Source organism: Oryx dammah, unplaced genomic scaffold, assembly GCF_014754425.2.
Source record: "Oryx dammah isolate SB20612 unplaced genomic scaffold, SCBI_Odam_1.1 HiC_scaffold_20, whole genome shotgun sequence".
In the NCBI taxonomy this organism is placed as follows: Eukaryota; Metazoa; Chordata; class Mammalia; order Artiodactyla; family Bovidae; genus Oryx; species Oryx dammah.
Genome location: NW_024070204.1, coordinates 66,752,159 through 66,768,290, shown reverse-complemented (window position 1 = coordinate 66,768,290; position 16,132 = coordinate 66,752,159). Strand labels below are relative to the sequence as shown.

The 16,132-nt window shown below is 51.2% G+C and overlaps 1 protein-coding gene across 2 annotated transcripts in view; it reads left to right on the top strand.

Moving 5' to 3' along the window:
* Positions 1-16,132, top strand: part of NEURL1B (neuralized E3 ubiquitin protein ligase 1B) — a 44,076-nt gene that overhangs the window by 14,412 nt on the left and 13,532 nt on the right. For both annotated transcript variants that reach the window (XM_040262749.1, XM_040262748.1), the window contains exon 2: positions 7,402-7,947. In XM_040262749.1, coding sequence (XP_040118683.1) covers positions 7,402-7,947 — 546 coding nt within the window. The remainder of the gene's footprint in view (positions 1-7,401; positions 7,948-16,132) is intronic.

Genomic DNA, 16,132 nt, shown 5'->3' with positions numbered 1-16,132 from the left:
CCCCGCCCCTCTGTTCTTGGCAGGCTGGAGCAGCCTTTGGTTAATTCTGAGGGGTGGGCCAGGACAGTGCCCTCCCTCCTACCCGTAGGAAGGGGCTGAGAGCAGAGATCTCCCCTTGGTTCCCACCGCAGAGAAGTCTCCTCCCCTGCCTTGTTCTTGGAGTCCCAGGACCCAGTTCCTGGCCAGAGAGCCAGGGGGCTCACCGGCCAGAGGCAGCACCCCCATGAGGCCAGCTGGGGCTCGCCCTTGCTTGGGGGGGGAAGGTCTGGTCCCTGGCGTGGGTTGGGGCCCCTTCCTGGCAGAAGGTTTTCTCACCAGTGAGATGGGGGTCCATCTGAATCTGGTCCTGGTGCCAGCAGCCAGGAAACTGTGCTCACAGACCCAGCCATTTGGGGGAACAGCTGAAGTGATCCCCAGGAGGGGAACAGTGGGGGGCTTTTTGGCTCTCAGTGGAATATTCTGCAGCCATGAAACAGCACAGTGAATGCTTGGGAGTCATGTGGGGGAAATGCTTTTTATGTAATGTTGAGTTAGAAAAGGCAGGAAGCAGAATTAACTGTGTTCTCTGATTGCAAGGAAATTAGAAAGGGTACTCAGTACTACTTCATGCTTAGTACTTCCACACGACAAATGGAGGAAAGTCAGGCAAGAGGAAAGAACACTCAGTTTGGGATCAGACCGTGCTGGGTTCACATCTCAGTGCTGCTGCTTGGATCTGCAGGAAGTGTTTTCTCCTGGAAAATGCAGATGAGAATCCTGTAGGTGAAGATTTGTTTTGAGAATTAACTACAACCATGTTATCAAAAGGCTTCCCTTGTAGCTCAGTTGGTAAAGAATTTTCCTGCAATCCAGGAGACCCAGATTCCATCCCTGGGTCAGGAAGATCCCCTGGAGAAGGAAATAGCAACCCATTCCAGTGCTCTTGCCTAGAGAATCCCATGGACAGAGGAGCCTGGCAGGTTACAATCCATGGGGTCGCAAGAGTCGGACACGACTTAGCAACTAAACCATCACCGTGTTATCAAAAGGTTTCCCAGGTGGCTCAGTGGTAAAGAATCCACCAGCCAATGCAGGAGACGTGGGTCCAGTCCCTGGGTCTGAAAGATCCCCTGGAGAAAGAAAGGGAAACCCACTCCAGTATTCTTGCCTGGAAAATCCCATGGTCAGAGGAGCCTGACAGGCTACCTTTCATGGAGTTGCAAAGAGTGGGATACGACTTAGCGACTAAACCACCCCCACCACCATGATAGCAGCAACATCCGGCTCCAGACATGGCGCATAGTGAGAGGAGAGCCAGCGGTGCTTCTGGAATAAGGGCCAGTCAGGGACAACGCAAAATGTATCATGAGTTAAGGTGGGAGTGTGGGGAGACGGGAATTTTCTCCTTCTCCCCAGACTTCCTTTAGTAAGGCTGTGGTGTTCACTGCTGTGACTTAAATAATAAAGTGCAGGCTTTCTGTTGACATCCCTGGACTGGGGTGTTCTCCGAGGCCCCCAGGGTCCACGCCACAGTTTTCTGTTTCATGGGGAAGCTGCTTCCCCTAAGTTGATGCGGGTGTACAATTTAAAGATTGCTTCATGTTGTTCTTTTATTTTAAGCAGTGTCAGTTTGTGTAAATAACACATCCTCTTACAGACTTTTTCACTCTGGTTTTCTTTATCTCCCATCAGGACTCTGGCCTCAGAGGAGGGGGGTGGAAATAGTGTTTATCTCTCATTCCCTGAAGGAAGCTGGATCTTATAAGCAAAATTAAACAAATACGTAAACTTCCCTGGTTTCTTGGCTGCCTTTTATCCTAACATATAGCTGGTTTAGCAGGAAACTTCCCCTTATAGTAACAAGGCAGCATTTCTCCTGACTCCAGCATCCACTGAAATCGCCAGGCCACTCTGAAGGGACGTCTACTCAGGGTCCCCAGGCCAGTTTCGTAAAGCAACTCTGATGGAGAGATAAGGTCAGAAAAACAGATAAAAATCATCAAAAAAGGGCGGCCTGTGGTCTTTGGTGCTTTTGATCTGTGGTCCTATTTAATGTTTCCTGGAGAGTCTGCCAGCCGCAGGGACCTTGGAGGGAGTCCGGTCTCTTGGACACTGGAGGACGCTGCCATCCAGAGTCAGGTGGCTGGCACAAGGCCACAGCGGGCGTGGAGAATGCAGGCTCTACCGTCCTGGGCAGCCTCTCCTGACGGTTCACACTGGGCAGTATTTCTCCCAGCTGCTTCATTTTTGTCCCGCGGGTATTGCGGTCCAGCGGGCCCTTGCTTTCATCCTTGTGGTTCTACAGATGGCCCACAGCCTGATCCTGTGTGCACCCTCCTTGCCGCCTCAGGGACCTTCCCTAACGGACAGTGCTGGCCTGCTCTGCCAGAAGCCTGTGGCTCCCTCTGCCCATGCTGTGTACTCTGAGCCTCCCCGGCGGGCATTCAGGGCCTTCCCATCTGGTCCCCATGCGTTGACCGCACCCTCACCCCTCAGCCCTCAGCCCTGCAAAGCAGTGGCTGCCTAACCTCAGATGCTTTCTGCTACACCCTCCATAGGACTAAACCTTCCTTCCAGGTCCAGCTTGCCCGACCTCTGTCCCTATTGCCTGGAGTGTTTCATCTCCTCTCTTAACACCTGGCTCTGTGGGCATCACCCCCTGCCCCCCGGCCCCTGGCTAAATCTGGGATCTCCTCTGGGCCTGATAGCCCCCTAGTCCCACTGCCTAACGTGGTCTCTATTATTATTATTGGTCCCTAATGTTCATGTCTATCCACCTGTGTGTCTTCTCTTCCATGGAAAGACTCAGATCTCCACAAGGGCAGGATTGTATCCTCACCTCTGCTCCCTCAGTGCTTCACTTCAGCAGATATATCTTCAGAAAAGATGGCTAGATGGGTGGATGACAGATGGATGATGGACAGATGGATGAATGAGTGGATGGCTGAACGCATTGATGGATGGTTGGATAGATGGATGGAAGGATGGTTGGATGGGTGGATAGGTAGGTGGAAGATGATTGGATGGATGGATGGATGGATAGGTGGGTGGATGGATGCATGAATAATGGAGTGAGCATCTTGCCTGCTGCCCTCATACACCTGTCCAATGCTTAGCAGACCCACCTAGGGGTACAAGGAATCAATAGGTGGCTTCTTGCTTCCCTCTCTACATCAGGGATCTACAGCTCAGTCATTCTGTTTATCCTGTGTTAATTTCTAAAGGGCAGAGAGAATATGGTAAAATAGCTCAAAAGGCCAATGGAGGTCACACAAATGTGGCTTCAGTCGCAGCTCTGCCTTTAGCTAAGCCTCCTGTGTGACTTTAGGCAAATAACTCAACCTCTCTGAAACTCCATGTCTTCATCTGCATAATGGGGTTAATGGTCGTCTTTAACTCAAAGGGTTATTATAAAGATTAAATGAGGAATTGCGTGGTAAGTAGCCAGGCCAAAGCTGGTGTTCCATACAAGGTAATTGAATGCATGGTAACTGTCAGAACAGTTTTGTTTGCAAGTATCAAAAACCTAGCTCAACCTGGCTTATAAGCAAAAGAAGGCTCCCCTACCTGAAAAGTTTACAGTGATCTGATTGGCCAGGCTTGAGGCACACCCCAGTTTCTGAGTTGGGATGAGATCAACCCACTAGTTGGAGAGAAGCTAGATCTCTTCTCCCTCTGGAGGAGGAGGGAGGGGCAGCACGTGCCCACAGGGCTGCCCTGCATGGGAGCTGCAGAAACCTGGACCTCTTTCACGATGGCCCAGGGCCTGTGGGAGGTGGTGCGTGGCCAGCACCCCGCCCCCCATCCCCACCCAGGGCTCTCCTTACCCTCCTTGGATGGAAGTGACTGCTGACATTCTGCCTCCCTGTGTCAGGGGTAGTTGGCCAGAAGAACCCACAAGGAAGGGGTTCCTACCCAGGCCCTTAGTGACCTTGAGATTGGGCAGGTTCCTTCTCCCTCTGTGGACCCATTTTTTTCATCTGCAAAATGGACTTATTCAAGAAGATGCTCTCCAAAGTCTGCTCTAACTATAATAAAGCCAGCAGCTGGCATTTATCAAGTACCTGATGTGTGCCAGGCCTTTGCTGGGCACTGGAATCACAGATGAAATAGACAAGCCCCTGCTTTCCAGGGTCCACGCCTGGTATCACCCAGCCTTTCCTTGCCACTTCCAGTATCCGTTATAGAACCAAGACGCCTTTTTAAAATTTTTGTATACTTTTAAAATATAGTTTAAGCTGTATTTATTGTATACAGCTTAAACATCCAAAGCAAATATGGTCATTCCTCAGTATCCTGGGGGCAGGAGGATTAATTCCAGGACCCCCCACAGATACCCCAACTCTGATGCCCAAGTCACTTATATAAAATGGTGTAGTATTTGCATATAACCTACATGCATCCTTCCTTATACTTTAAATCATCTCTAGATTACTTATAATACCTAATACAATGTAAATACTATGTAAATAGTTGTAAATACAATGCAAATGCTATGTAAGTAGTTTCCTATTCACAGCAAATTAAAGTTTTGGTTTTTGGAATTTTCTGGAATCTGTTTCCCCTGACTATTTTCAATCCGTGGTTGGTTGAATTCAGTGACACAGAGCCAGAAAACACAAAGGGCCTACTGTGTGTTGAATGTTTTTTATTTCTCTCATGAAAAACTAAAACCTCCAAATCTCTACTACCTTCAAAACATATCCAGAATCAGACCCCTGCTCACCACGTTTACTCACAGCTCCCCGCCCCAAATCTGAGGCACCATCATCTCTACCCTGGAGGAAGCCCACAGCCTTGTCCTAGCCCCTAGCTTCCTTGCCCAGACCCCACCCTGCCCTCCTGCCCCCCGACCAACAGTCTACTCTCCACCCTGTGGCCTGAACTTTCCTACCATTTCTTTGCTCTGCGGCTGCTGCTAAGTCGCTTCAGTCGTGTCGGACCCTGTGCGACCCCATAGATGGCAGCCCACCAGGCTCCCCCGTCCCTGGGATTCTCCAGGCAAGAACACTGGAGTGGGTTGCCATTTCCTTCTCCAATGCATGAAAGTGAAAAGTGAAAGTGAAGTTGCTCAGTTGTGTCCGACTCCTAGCAACCCGATGGACTGCAGCCCACCAGGCTCCTCTGTCCATGGGATTTTCCAGGCAAGAGCACTGGAGTGGGGTGCCATTGCTCTAAATCTCCAATAATGTCCCACCTCACTCAGAGTGAAATGGTGAAAGAAAAAACAGACCACAACCAGAGGATCTCTTTCCCACCCCACCCCCCACTCCCCACCATTCCACCTCTGCTGGAATTTCCAGCTCTGGTCATTGCCTTCCACACCGAATCCACTGACACCATTCCACCCAGACGGGCACATTCCCACCTCAGGGCCTTGCACTTGGTGTTACTCCCACCTGGAATGCTCTTCCCCCAAATACCTTCACCTTCAGGGCTGCTCAAAGTCACTCATCAGAAGGACTCCCACGGCGATCCAGTGGTTAAAACTCCACACTTCCATTGCAGGCGCGCAGGTCCCATCCCAGGTCAGGAAACTAGGATCCCACATGCTGAAGATATGACAAAAAAGTAGAAAAAAAGTCACTCATCAGAGAGGCCCTCCCTGAAAACTCCTGTCTGGCATAACACTCCCTTCTGCCCCCTCCTCTGACTGCATCCCACTGGGTATGCTTTGTTTATTGTCTTACTTTGCCCACTGGAATGACAGCACCGTCCAAGTGGGAACCTTATCAGTCTTGGTGACAGCTGTGTTTCCAGTGCCTAACATGGCACCTGGCACTTTCTGGGTGCTCGCTAAACATCTGTTGAGTGGATGACTGACTGAAGTCCCGAGGGTTATTTTTTCCTGTTTCCTCTTGGCTTTCCTGCTTGTTCTTCCGTGGGTCAGTGGCTTGTGTCTGGAGCAGGTCCTCCAGCAGGAACCCCTGCCTCGGTGACCGGGGCCTCTGTCCCCTCAGGCCTGGGGAGCCCGCATTCTCATTGCCTGTTCCTCTTCGTTTCCTCCTGTCCTCACTCCCCAGAACCTCAGTGATAATGGAACCCCACGATGCCCCCAGAGCACAGTGAACCCCAGGGCTGGTGTGGCAAGCCCTGCAGTGGGCTCTCATTCCCCGTGGTCACCATTCTACAGACTGTTGTGTGCCAGGGGCTGCCTGTGCGTTGCGAGCCTTTGCCTTGAAAATTGTCCTCAGCTGCTGTTGTGAGCAAGCACCAGAGACTTGTGCAGTAATCATCCACCTGGCTACCTCCCAGGCTACCGGAGCCTCCCAGGAGCTGCCTCCGTGATGGAGGAGGAAAGCTGGGAAGGACGATGCCCCCACCTCCAGGCCGGGTCACCCTGGTTTGTGGCCAGCGACCAGATCCTTTGTAAGGAGACTGTCCCAAGTTTCTCCAGGGTCTTCAGGGCACAATCCCCATAGAAATGAATTATGAAAGGTGTATGTTCTAGAAAAGCCAGCGTTGCTTATAAAGAATGCCTTCCTCTTCTGTGGGTAAAGGGGAGGAGAAGTCAGAATTCTGGCTCGGGTGTCCTTTGGAACTCAGTATTATATTCGTGTTATTAGTTGCCTATTAAACACATGCTCTGTGCCAGGCAGTCTTCTAGGAACTCACCCACATGATCTTTTAGCAGCTGTGTGAGTTACGCTGATGTTCCCACTTTATGGGCAAGGAAACAGGCTAGAGAAGTGATTGGGTCTGCTGTGTGTCACACAACCAGGAAGTGCCAGAGAACTGAGATTCCAGGCTGTACTGGGGATCCCAAGAGGGCCCCCAAATTGCCTTTTTAATAAAAATTACACAGAGGAAAGCAGCCAGACACCTTCCACTACTCCTCAAGAATCCAAGGCTGCTGTGGCCTTTAGAGGGACTTTGCGGTCCAGAAGTGGCTTTTGGAGGAAGCCTCTAGAAGTGGCTTCCCTAGTGGCTCAGCTGGTAAAGAATCCACCTGCAATACGGGAGACCTGGGTTCAGTCCCTGGATTGGGAAATTTCCCTGGAGAAGGGAACAGTTACCCACTCCATATTCTGGCCTGGAGAATTCCATGGACTAGGTCCCAAAGAGGCGGGCATGCCTGAGCGACTTTCACACACTTTCTAGATGTGGAGGGTTTTGATGGGGACAGAAAAGTCAGTTGGCCCCACGCTGGCAGTGGTGACAAGCTCACTGGTTTGGCCCGTCTGCGAGTGAAACGGCTCTGAACAGTGCTTCACTGGACGGACACACACCAATCCTTGCTCTTCGCTCATCTGTGAAGGGGCCAGGGTGAGTTTGCTGTAGCAGTCTTGGGCAGTTTGCAGTGACTGAAACTTGTGATTACAGGTCAAATTAAGATGGAATTTAAAAACGACATGACTAAAGACAAATCGGGGCCACAATGTCTCCAGGGGGCCTGACCCTCCTGTTTGTCTCTTCCTGCAGAGTCCAGCCCGCCGGCGCGCCTCCTGGCCACCCGGCCTTGTTGTGGCCCCGGCCCGGAGCGGCGCCCGGTGCTGGGCGAAGCGCCGCGCTTCCACGCGCAGGCCAAGGGCAAGAACGTGCGGCTAGACGGCCACTCGCGCCGAGCCACGCGGCGCAACAGCTTCTGCAACGGGGTCACATTCACGCAGCGGCCCATCCGGCTGTACGAGCAGGTGCGGCTGCGCCTGGTGGCCGTGCGCCCGGGCTGGAGCGGGGCGCTGCGTTTCGGCTTCACGGCCCACGACCCGTCGCTCATGAGTGCCCAGGACATCCCCAAGTACGCCTGTCCTGACCTGGTCACGCGGCCCGGCTACTGGGCCAAGGCGCTGCCAGAGAGCCTGGCGCTGCGCGACACGGTGCTGGCCTACTGGGCGGACCGCCACGGCCGCGTCTTCTACAGCGTCAACGACGGCGAGCCCGTGCTCTTCCACTGCGGCGTGGCGGTGGGCGGCCCGCTCTGGGCGCTCATCGACGTCTACGGCATCACGGACGAGGTGCAGCTCCTCGGTAGGTCGTGGTCCCCACTGGAAGGGAGATAGGGTGGCCCCGCCGGGACCAGGTAGTGGGCCCTGGTGCGCATGAGGGTGTGTTTCTTTAACATTCAGGAATACCAGGGCTCCCTTTGCCAGGCGTCTTCTAAGCAGTTTACACATTTCCATTCATTTACCTTTGGCAACAACCCACCATCCCCGTTTTACCGATGAGAAGACTGAGGCCCGGAGTGATTAAACTATTTGCCTTGCAAAACCTGAATGGGAATCCACACGGGTGTGGCCCAGAGTCCACGCCCGGTCCAGGTCCCCTCACTGCTCCTTCACCCAGCTGTGCGCTCACTCACTCGCCCATTCTTTCATCCGTTCCCGTGTGTGTTCCTTCACGCCCGTGTTCACTTGCTCATTCATTCATTCATGCAAGCATTTATTCTTTTGCTCACTCATTCATATATTCACTCATTCACATATCTGTTTATGCATTTGCTCATTCATTCACTCACAGTCCACTTCCTCACTCAGCAATCAAACCCATGACCTAATCTTCTAGTCCCTACACTGCCCAGGCAGTGGACAGTAAGTATCATATCAAGGTCCATGGTAAAGGGGGTCAGGGTCCACTGGGGATGCTGCAGGCAGGTAAGTGTGGCCCTGGCTCCAACAGAGGAGGAGTGACTAATGCTGAAGTCCTGGTGGTGAGAACTCACGGGATACAAGTCTGTTGCTCTTAAGACCTTATTTCTCTCTCTTTTTAAAGTTTTTTAAAAATTGAGGTAAAATTCCCATAACACAAAAGTAACGTGTCCAGTTGTGTGGCATTCGTCATTCAGTTTTGGCAACCATCACCTCTGTTTAGTTCCAAAACATTTTCATCACTGCAAAGAGAAATCCATACCCATTAAGCTGCCACTCCCATCCTCCCCCCAGCCCTTGGCCTGCTTTCTCTTTGTGACATTAGCTCTTGAACTCAGGTTGCACGTGAGCAGCCCAGCCTCCACTTCTGGGGGAGACAAAGGAGAGTAGGTTTCTCAGGGGACACAGCCTTATATGTATTTATCTGCAATGAATGCACAGATCTAAAGTTTGCATTTTGATGGAGTTATACAATGGCACACCACTCCAGTACTCCTGCCTGGAAAATCTCATGGACGGAGGAGCCTGGTAGGCTGCAGTCCATGGGGTCGCTGAGGGTCAGACACGACTGAGCGACTTCACTTTCACTTTTCACTTTCATGCATTGAAGAAGGAAATGGCAACCCACTCCAGTGTTCTTGCCTGGAGAATCCCAGGGACGGGGGAGCCTGGAGGGCTGCATAGTCCAGTCTGTGGGGTGGCACAGAGTTGGACACGACTGAAGCGACTTCGCAGCAGCAGCAGCAGCAGCAGCAGCCACAGTACACCATAAGCCAAGTTGCTGCCTGCCCCTTTAAGGCGGCCCCCTCCCCACCAGGGCAGCCACTGTTCCGATTTTTCACCGTAGACTATTGCACCACTACTTGAACGTCACATAAATGGAACCATGCAGTATATGCATTTGTGTCTGGCCCCTTAATCTTAGCACAAGATCTTTGAGATTCATCCCTGTTGTTACTGTGTCAGAAATGTGTTCCTTTTTCATTGCCCAGGAGTATGCCTTGATTTGGATGGAGTACAGTTTGAATATCTGGGTGGTTTCTGGTCTTTCAGCCCTGCATCCTGAGGAAAAACCCTGGCCCTGGGCTCCTTGCTGCCCCCAGCACTGCCCACACCACCATTGGGCAGGGAGGGGAGAGGCATGCATTCAGGCCCCCAACTCCCCAGAAGAAGAAAGGCAGCAGAACTGAGCAGCTAGGAGCAGAGGGGTGGGAGTCACATGGATCTCTGCTCCACACCTGGCTCTCCACTTGCCAGCTGTGTGGCCTTGGCCAGGTGACCAAACCTCTCTGTGCCTCAGTCTCTTCATCTGTAAAATGAGTTCATGATAGTACCTACCTCATGGGAGTGTGGGCAGGGTGTATGAGATGGTGTATGAAAGGGATACCGCATGACGCCTGGCACATGGAAGGCGCTCAAGAAATAATAGCTAAGAAATGAGAATCTCTGCCGGTCTGCACGGGCCCTGAAGCACATGTCTGAAATCCAGGCTTAGGCAGACCAAGGTATAAATAGCTACCCATGCTCCAAGCTCAGGCCTTACTCGGGCAGTTTAACCGTGTTCCCCCATGCTTTTTTCCATGGAAGGTTCTGGTATTTTACCTGCAGGAAAATGCAGGTGTCTAAAAACCTCCTCTAGACCCCCTGTCTAGACCCCGCTCTAAGCCACTCTTTTTTGAAGTTCTTTATTCCTATGGAGCGGGGAAACAATCGGGCCTCATTCACCTGCTCCTTCAGACAGCCCAAGTCTTGGTACCAGCTGAGAAATCACAGCCACTCCATAATCAGCACAAGTGGATTAGGATTTTTTTTTTTTAAATACAAATTGGAAGCAGCCTCTCCTGATGACTTAATGAACTGAACAGACCCGTGAGGAGTCATGGACTCTCGCCTCCCTGCCTTTACTGAGCCTCTCCAGCACCCCACGCCCCTGGGAGGACAGGAGAGGGCCCGTGGAGCACCAGCGTCAGGGGGCAGACGGGAGCCTCCGTTTTCTAACCTGCCAGTGGTGCCCACGATGGGCGGCTGACACGGAGCACCCAGCAGTGGTGTCAGGGGACAGTGTTCACAGTGACATGCAGAAGGAAGATGAGATCGGAAAGAATGCCATCCACGGGGGCAGGGAGCATAGGTGAATCTCACTTCCTTCTTTATACCTCTCTGAATTATCTTTTTAATATATATGGAAAGGGCTGATATTGCTTTTACAAGCAGAAAGGGCAATAAAGTTATTTCCCTTTCTGAAGGTTATATGCGATAATGGAGAACTTACTGACATGTGATCGAGGCTCAATAAATGTTTCCTTCCCAGGGAAAGAGCGAATTGACATTGGTTATATCGGGGTGAAGGGGTCATGGGTGTTTTTATTTTCTTTTTTTTCCTCTCCCAAGTTATCAACAATGATTTATAATCAGAAAAAAAAAAGTTATCATAAAAATAAGGAGGCAAAGTAGTCATGATTCTGTATGGTTTGAGTCCGGGCAGTAGGTACTCAGCTGTTGCCAGCACAACACGAGAACCACAGAAATCCCACCATAAGTGGGGTCCCTCCCTCCCAATTCCTGGAAGAACTAGGCTTCTGAGGGTGGTGTCCACTGTACCGCCCGGATAAATAAGAGGAGGCTCTGGCCTCCTTTTTCTCATGAGGAACAAGAAGGTTAACACAGTTCCTTTAGAGTCTTAGCCGTGAGACTCCAGAATAGGGACCCCTCATCCCCGCCCCAGGCGGCGCTAGTAGTGAAGAATCTGCCTGCAGTGTAGGAGACACAGGTTCAAACCCCAGGTCCAGAGATCCCCTGGTGAAGGAAGTGGCAACCCACTCCAGTCTTCTTGCAGGGACAATCCCATAGACAGGGGAGCCTGGCGGGCTACAGTCCGCGGGGTCACAAAGAGTCAGACATGACCCAAGTGTAGGGCCATCCATCTGTCCCTCCCTCACCTCTCTCGGGTCCCACTGGATACAGCCTCAACACCAACGAGCTACAGCAGCCTCTGGGTAAGGCTGTCAGGCTTAGGATGCCCAGTTACACTTGAATTTCAGAAAAACGATGAATAATTTCCTTAAGTATATCCCATGCAATATTTGGGGCATACTTAGAATTTGGGTTTTTAATTTTTATTTTGTATTGGAATATAGTTGATTTACAACAAGTGTACAGCAAAGTGATTTAGTTATACATATATCCATCCTTTTTCAGATTCTTTCCCCATATAGTTTATTACAGAAAACTCGGTAGAGAAGAATTTGCTGTTTATCTGAAATTCAAATGTAACTTTGCTTCCTATACTTTATCTGGCAGCCCTCACCTGGGAAGTGTCCTTCTCATCTGATGGAATGGGAATGCACTGTATTCACCCTGGATCTTGAGCCAAAATTAAGTCTCAGAAATAAAAAGGGATTCGTAGTCCTTGCCTGTTTCTTTCACATGCTGGAATTGTGCTTTCAGCCCAGCATCCCGCAAGGGGGTCCAACTGCAGCAGAGAGCACCGCCTCTCTGTGGCCGGACCCTGAGGTACCCCTTCTTGTGATGTTCAGTCTTTCCTCAAGACAGGGTGACTTAGCCCCTTTTTATTTATTTTTATAGTTCCACTATATATTAGAATTATTTTTTAAGTAGATAAGATTTTTAGTTGGAGTTTCAGTATCAAGCTCTCAAAAATTAATAGAATGAATACACAGAAAAGTAGAAGGATATAGTAGACCTGAAAAGCACCATGAACCAATTCAACATAATTAAGATTTATACATTTTTCACACAACAGTAGGATACAAATTCTATTCAGGTTCCCATAGACTGTAAACTAGGAGACCCTGGACATAAAGTATGATTTCATGGTCTAAAAGTACTGAAATCAGAGTCTGTTCTCTCATCACTGTGGGTTTATGTTAGAAAGACTTCCTTGATGGCACTGTGGGTAAAGAATCCCTCTGCAATGCAGGAAACAAGGAGACAGGGGTTCGATCCCCGGGTTAGGAAGATCCCCTGGCGGAGGAAATAACTTAGGCCCTTCTAGATAAACAGTCGAGGGCTTGGAGAAGGGAAGTATCTTGGTTTGAGAGTGACAGAACCAGGATTAGAGGCCAGGTGCATCTCCCTTTGGTTTGATGGGTCTCAGCCTTGGCTGCATATTGAGGTCACCTGTTGGGGGGTGGGGGGTCGTGGCTCTCAAAACTCCACTCTCCAGGCTGCACCCAGGCCAATTAGATCAGAACCTGGGGGTTGGCTCCGGGCATCCAGGCTTCTTAAGGCTCCTGGGGTGATCCCCGGGTGCAGCCAGGACTGTGATCCCAATGACCCCCTCTGCACAAGCACCTGGTCCTCTTCCCTTTCTGGTACCGAGTTGAGCTCCTCAGACCTCTAGTTCAGGCATGGCAGCATCACACAAGCTCCTTCTCTTGTTTTGACTTCTCTGCTTCATCTCCAATCCCAACTCCCACTCACGCTTCCCTTGCCCAGATAAGCACCGCTCTTGATGTTTGGCATAAATCCTTGAGCATGTATTTTTAAAAAATACATAGAGCTATTTTGTATGTTTGGCATGCATAGGTGGATGGTATCGTGCTAAAGATCTTACTCTGTTTTCCTTTTTTCACTTACCCCATTTTAAGATTTATCAGTGTCTGTCTGGTTCCGTGTTTCCTAACTGATGGATACCTGGGTTGCCCCCAGGCAGACAGCATTACTGGAAACATTCTTCCCCAGGGCTGCCCTGTGGCTGCTGGGGTTACATTCTCTGGGGCACTGATCAGGATGGGCTTACTGGGGCCCAGAGTGGTCCATCCTGAGAGCCTGTGATTTCCCTGGATGTTCCTCTGGACCAAAGAGAAGGAGCAAATTACTTTCTCTGAGTCAAGCAGTTCTGGGACCCAGGAGAGGAAGGTTCAGCCAAGTCATGCACACCTGTCCCCCCTCTCCTGGCTCCTTTTTCTCTGAAGAAGCCCTTTCCCCGAGCTCTGGAGTGTAGGCCTCATGCTGTCCTGGGGCGGCCCTGTCTCTCTTCCAGGCAGCTCGGGAGTGGTCCACCTCAGAGCCACTGCCCGTGGCAGAATGCTGGTCAGACTGAGCGTGGGACATCAGCCCAAGGCCATGGCATCGCAGACTGTGCTTCAGAAACCTTTGCTTTCAAGAGATGGAAACTGGTTCAATCTCACTGAAGCAAAAATAAAGGGAATTAATGTCTCATGGATGCAAATTCCAGGAAGCAGCTGCTTGTTAGCCTGGCTCAATGCAGGGGCCCAAGGAATAGCACCCAGAATATTGGCCTGCCTTTATCCCTTTTCCTGTCTTTGTGTCATCCTCCAGCAGGCTTTCCTTTTGGGCTGGGGGCAAGGCCGCCAGTTCCATATCTCGTGAACTTAACAAGTCTAGCAGGAAAGCTGCTGTGATCTCAAGATCTAGCCTCACTGATCTCCATGGCCAGAGGGATGAACTAGAGGGACTGGCCAAGTTAAGGCTCCCTGCTCAAGGTACTGAATGGAATCGGGGCGGGGAGAAGTTCCCTCTAAAGAAAAGCTGGTGCTGAGACCAGAAGCAGCAGGGACTGGATGCCAGAAGCCAGTAACAGCAGCTCTCCAAAGGCTTTATACGGGAGTCATTAACCGACCTTGAAAGCCGTGAGCCCTTCTGTTAACTTACTGGACCTACTCAGCCCAGGCACCATGCTGAGGGCTTTACCTGGCGATGTCCTCCAGTCCTCACAAGAACCCCGTGAGACAGGAAACAGTTTTGTCCCCATCCGCACGCCCAGCATGGATGGATAACTTGGCCAAGGTCACCTAACGGATAGTGGTTCCAGAGTCAGTATTTGTTCATTAGGCTTATGAACAAATTATGTGATAAAGACAAGCTTGTCGATCTAAATCATGGCCTGCTGGTCCGAGTGCATCACTCCATGCTGCAGATGAGGAAACTGAGGCCCAGAGGGGCCAGGGACCTGCCAGCTCACCAGTGGCCGTGGGGTGATAGGGTGTGGCCCGGGATGCAGAGAGGTGCCTGGCGTGGGACCTGTGAGCACCCGCATCAGGCTGGTGGTAGCGGCTGCCGCTGGCTTCATCTGGCCTGATGGGGACCCGCTCAGAGCAACGGGCTACCGTAGTTACTGTTTCCCTTACAACCAGCCCAGCCCAGCGCCCAGCCCCGCCCCCACAGTCAGGCCTCTGCCTGGCAGGCTGGCCTGAAGGCTTCTTTCCCCATCAGGAGTGGGATCACCGCTCTGTGGCCATGTCCTACTAGGGGCCCTGAAGGCCCACTGTGTGCCGGGTGCAGCACGAGGCATGTGGTTACTCTTTCCACAGCTCTGCCCTCCGTCCTCCCCACAGGCCTGTGAGGTGGGGGTCGGGCTCCCCACACTGCAAGGGGAAGCTGAGGCCACAGCCAGCACTGCCAGGGACCAGCCGAGGTCTGTCTGTCACCTGTCCAGCCGCCTTTGGGCAGCAGCAAGGCGGCATGCAGAAAAGCACAGGCTCGGTGCCTGACATCCTCACTCCGTCTCAGTCCCCAGCACCCTTTCTGCCCTCCTGTGCCCATGGTGGAAGGAGCTCTGCTCCCGTCCCCTCTGCCTGTTTAGGGACATTCTCTGGTCATTTGTCCCTTTCTCCAGCCTCCCGCTCCCTCTCCACAGAACCATCCCCATGAGCACACACAGGGTTCTGGTAGCTCCCATCTTTAAAGAAAATGCCCTTGACAAGCTCTTCCACTGGCTACTACCATTTCTCTGCTCTCCTTCAGAGTGAAATTTTCTTAAAGGTGTTGTCTATACCACCCCCTCCCGATCCCTGCTTCAGCTCAGCCCAGTGAAATTTAATTTTAAAAAAATGTTGAACGTGAATTTAAAAAGACACAAATAGAAAGCAACTTTCTTTAACATTGTACAAAACAGTATGAGTAGACCCCAAAGGAAATGAAACATTATCACCTTTACACCACCCTCTGATTTCTCATAATTACTATTCAAACAATAGAAAGTATAGCTAGCAATTTAAGAACAGGGGAAGAAACAAGCCCCAAACCCTCTCCAACCGTGCTTGTTCCACACTGCGTATCGCTGTGCTTCCAGAGTTTTCGCTGTTTCTGCACTGGCACAGGTCTGCAGTTGTGGGTAAAGCTGAACCTGCTTAGGAGCTGAGAGAGACAAGAAACGGTGGGTCCGTAGCCTGGTGTGTCGTCCATTCAAACAGTGGGGCAGGTACCAGTCGGTAATTTTTAGCTTCTGCCAACAAAGCTTTCTCTTGAAGTTAAACCAAAAACAGCTGCTTATATTCCCAAGGCTTTGTCGTACGTGCAGCAATGGATGGGTACTGAGGAGGTTCAACACTTGATCTCTACCAGTTACCCACATAGTCATCAGTGATCTGATCTGGCCTGACTCACCCCACGCCCCATCTCGGTCAGTGTTAGCCCTTCAACTTCATCTTCTGGCTACGGCACCCTCAGGTGCTATGAAGAAAGGTGTTCCCAGCTGCCACAGTAACACACGGGCAGCCAGTGCTCGTGGACCACCAGAAACCCTTCTCACTCCCATTTTAGGAAATGTCTCCCTCATGTACCAAAATCTGGCTACAGCAGAG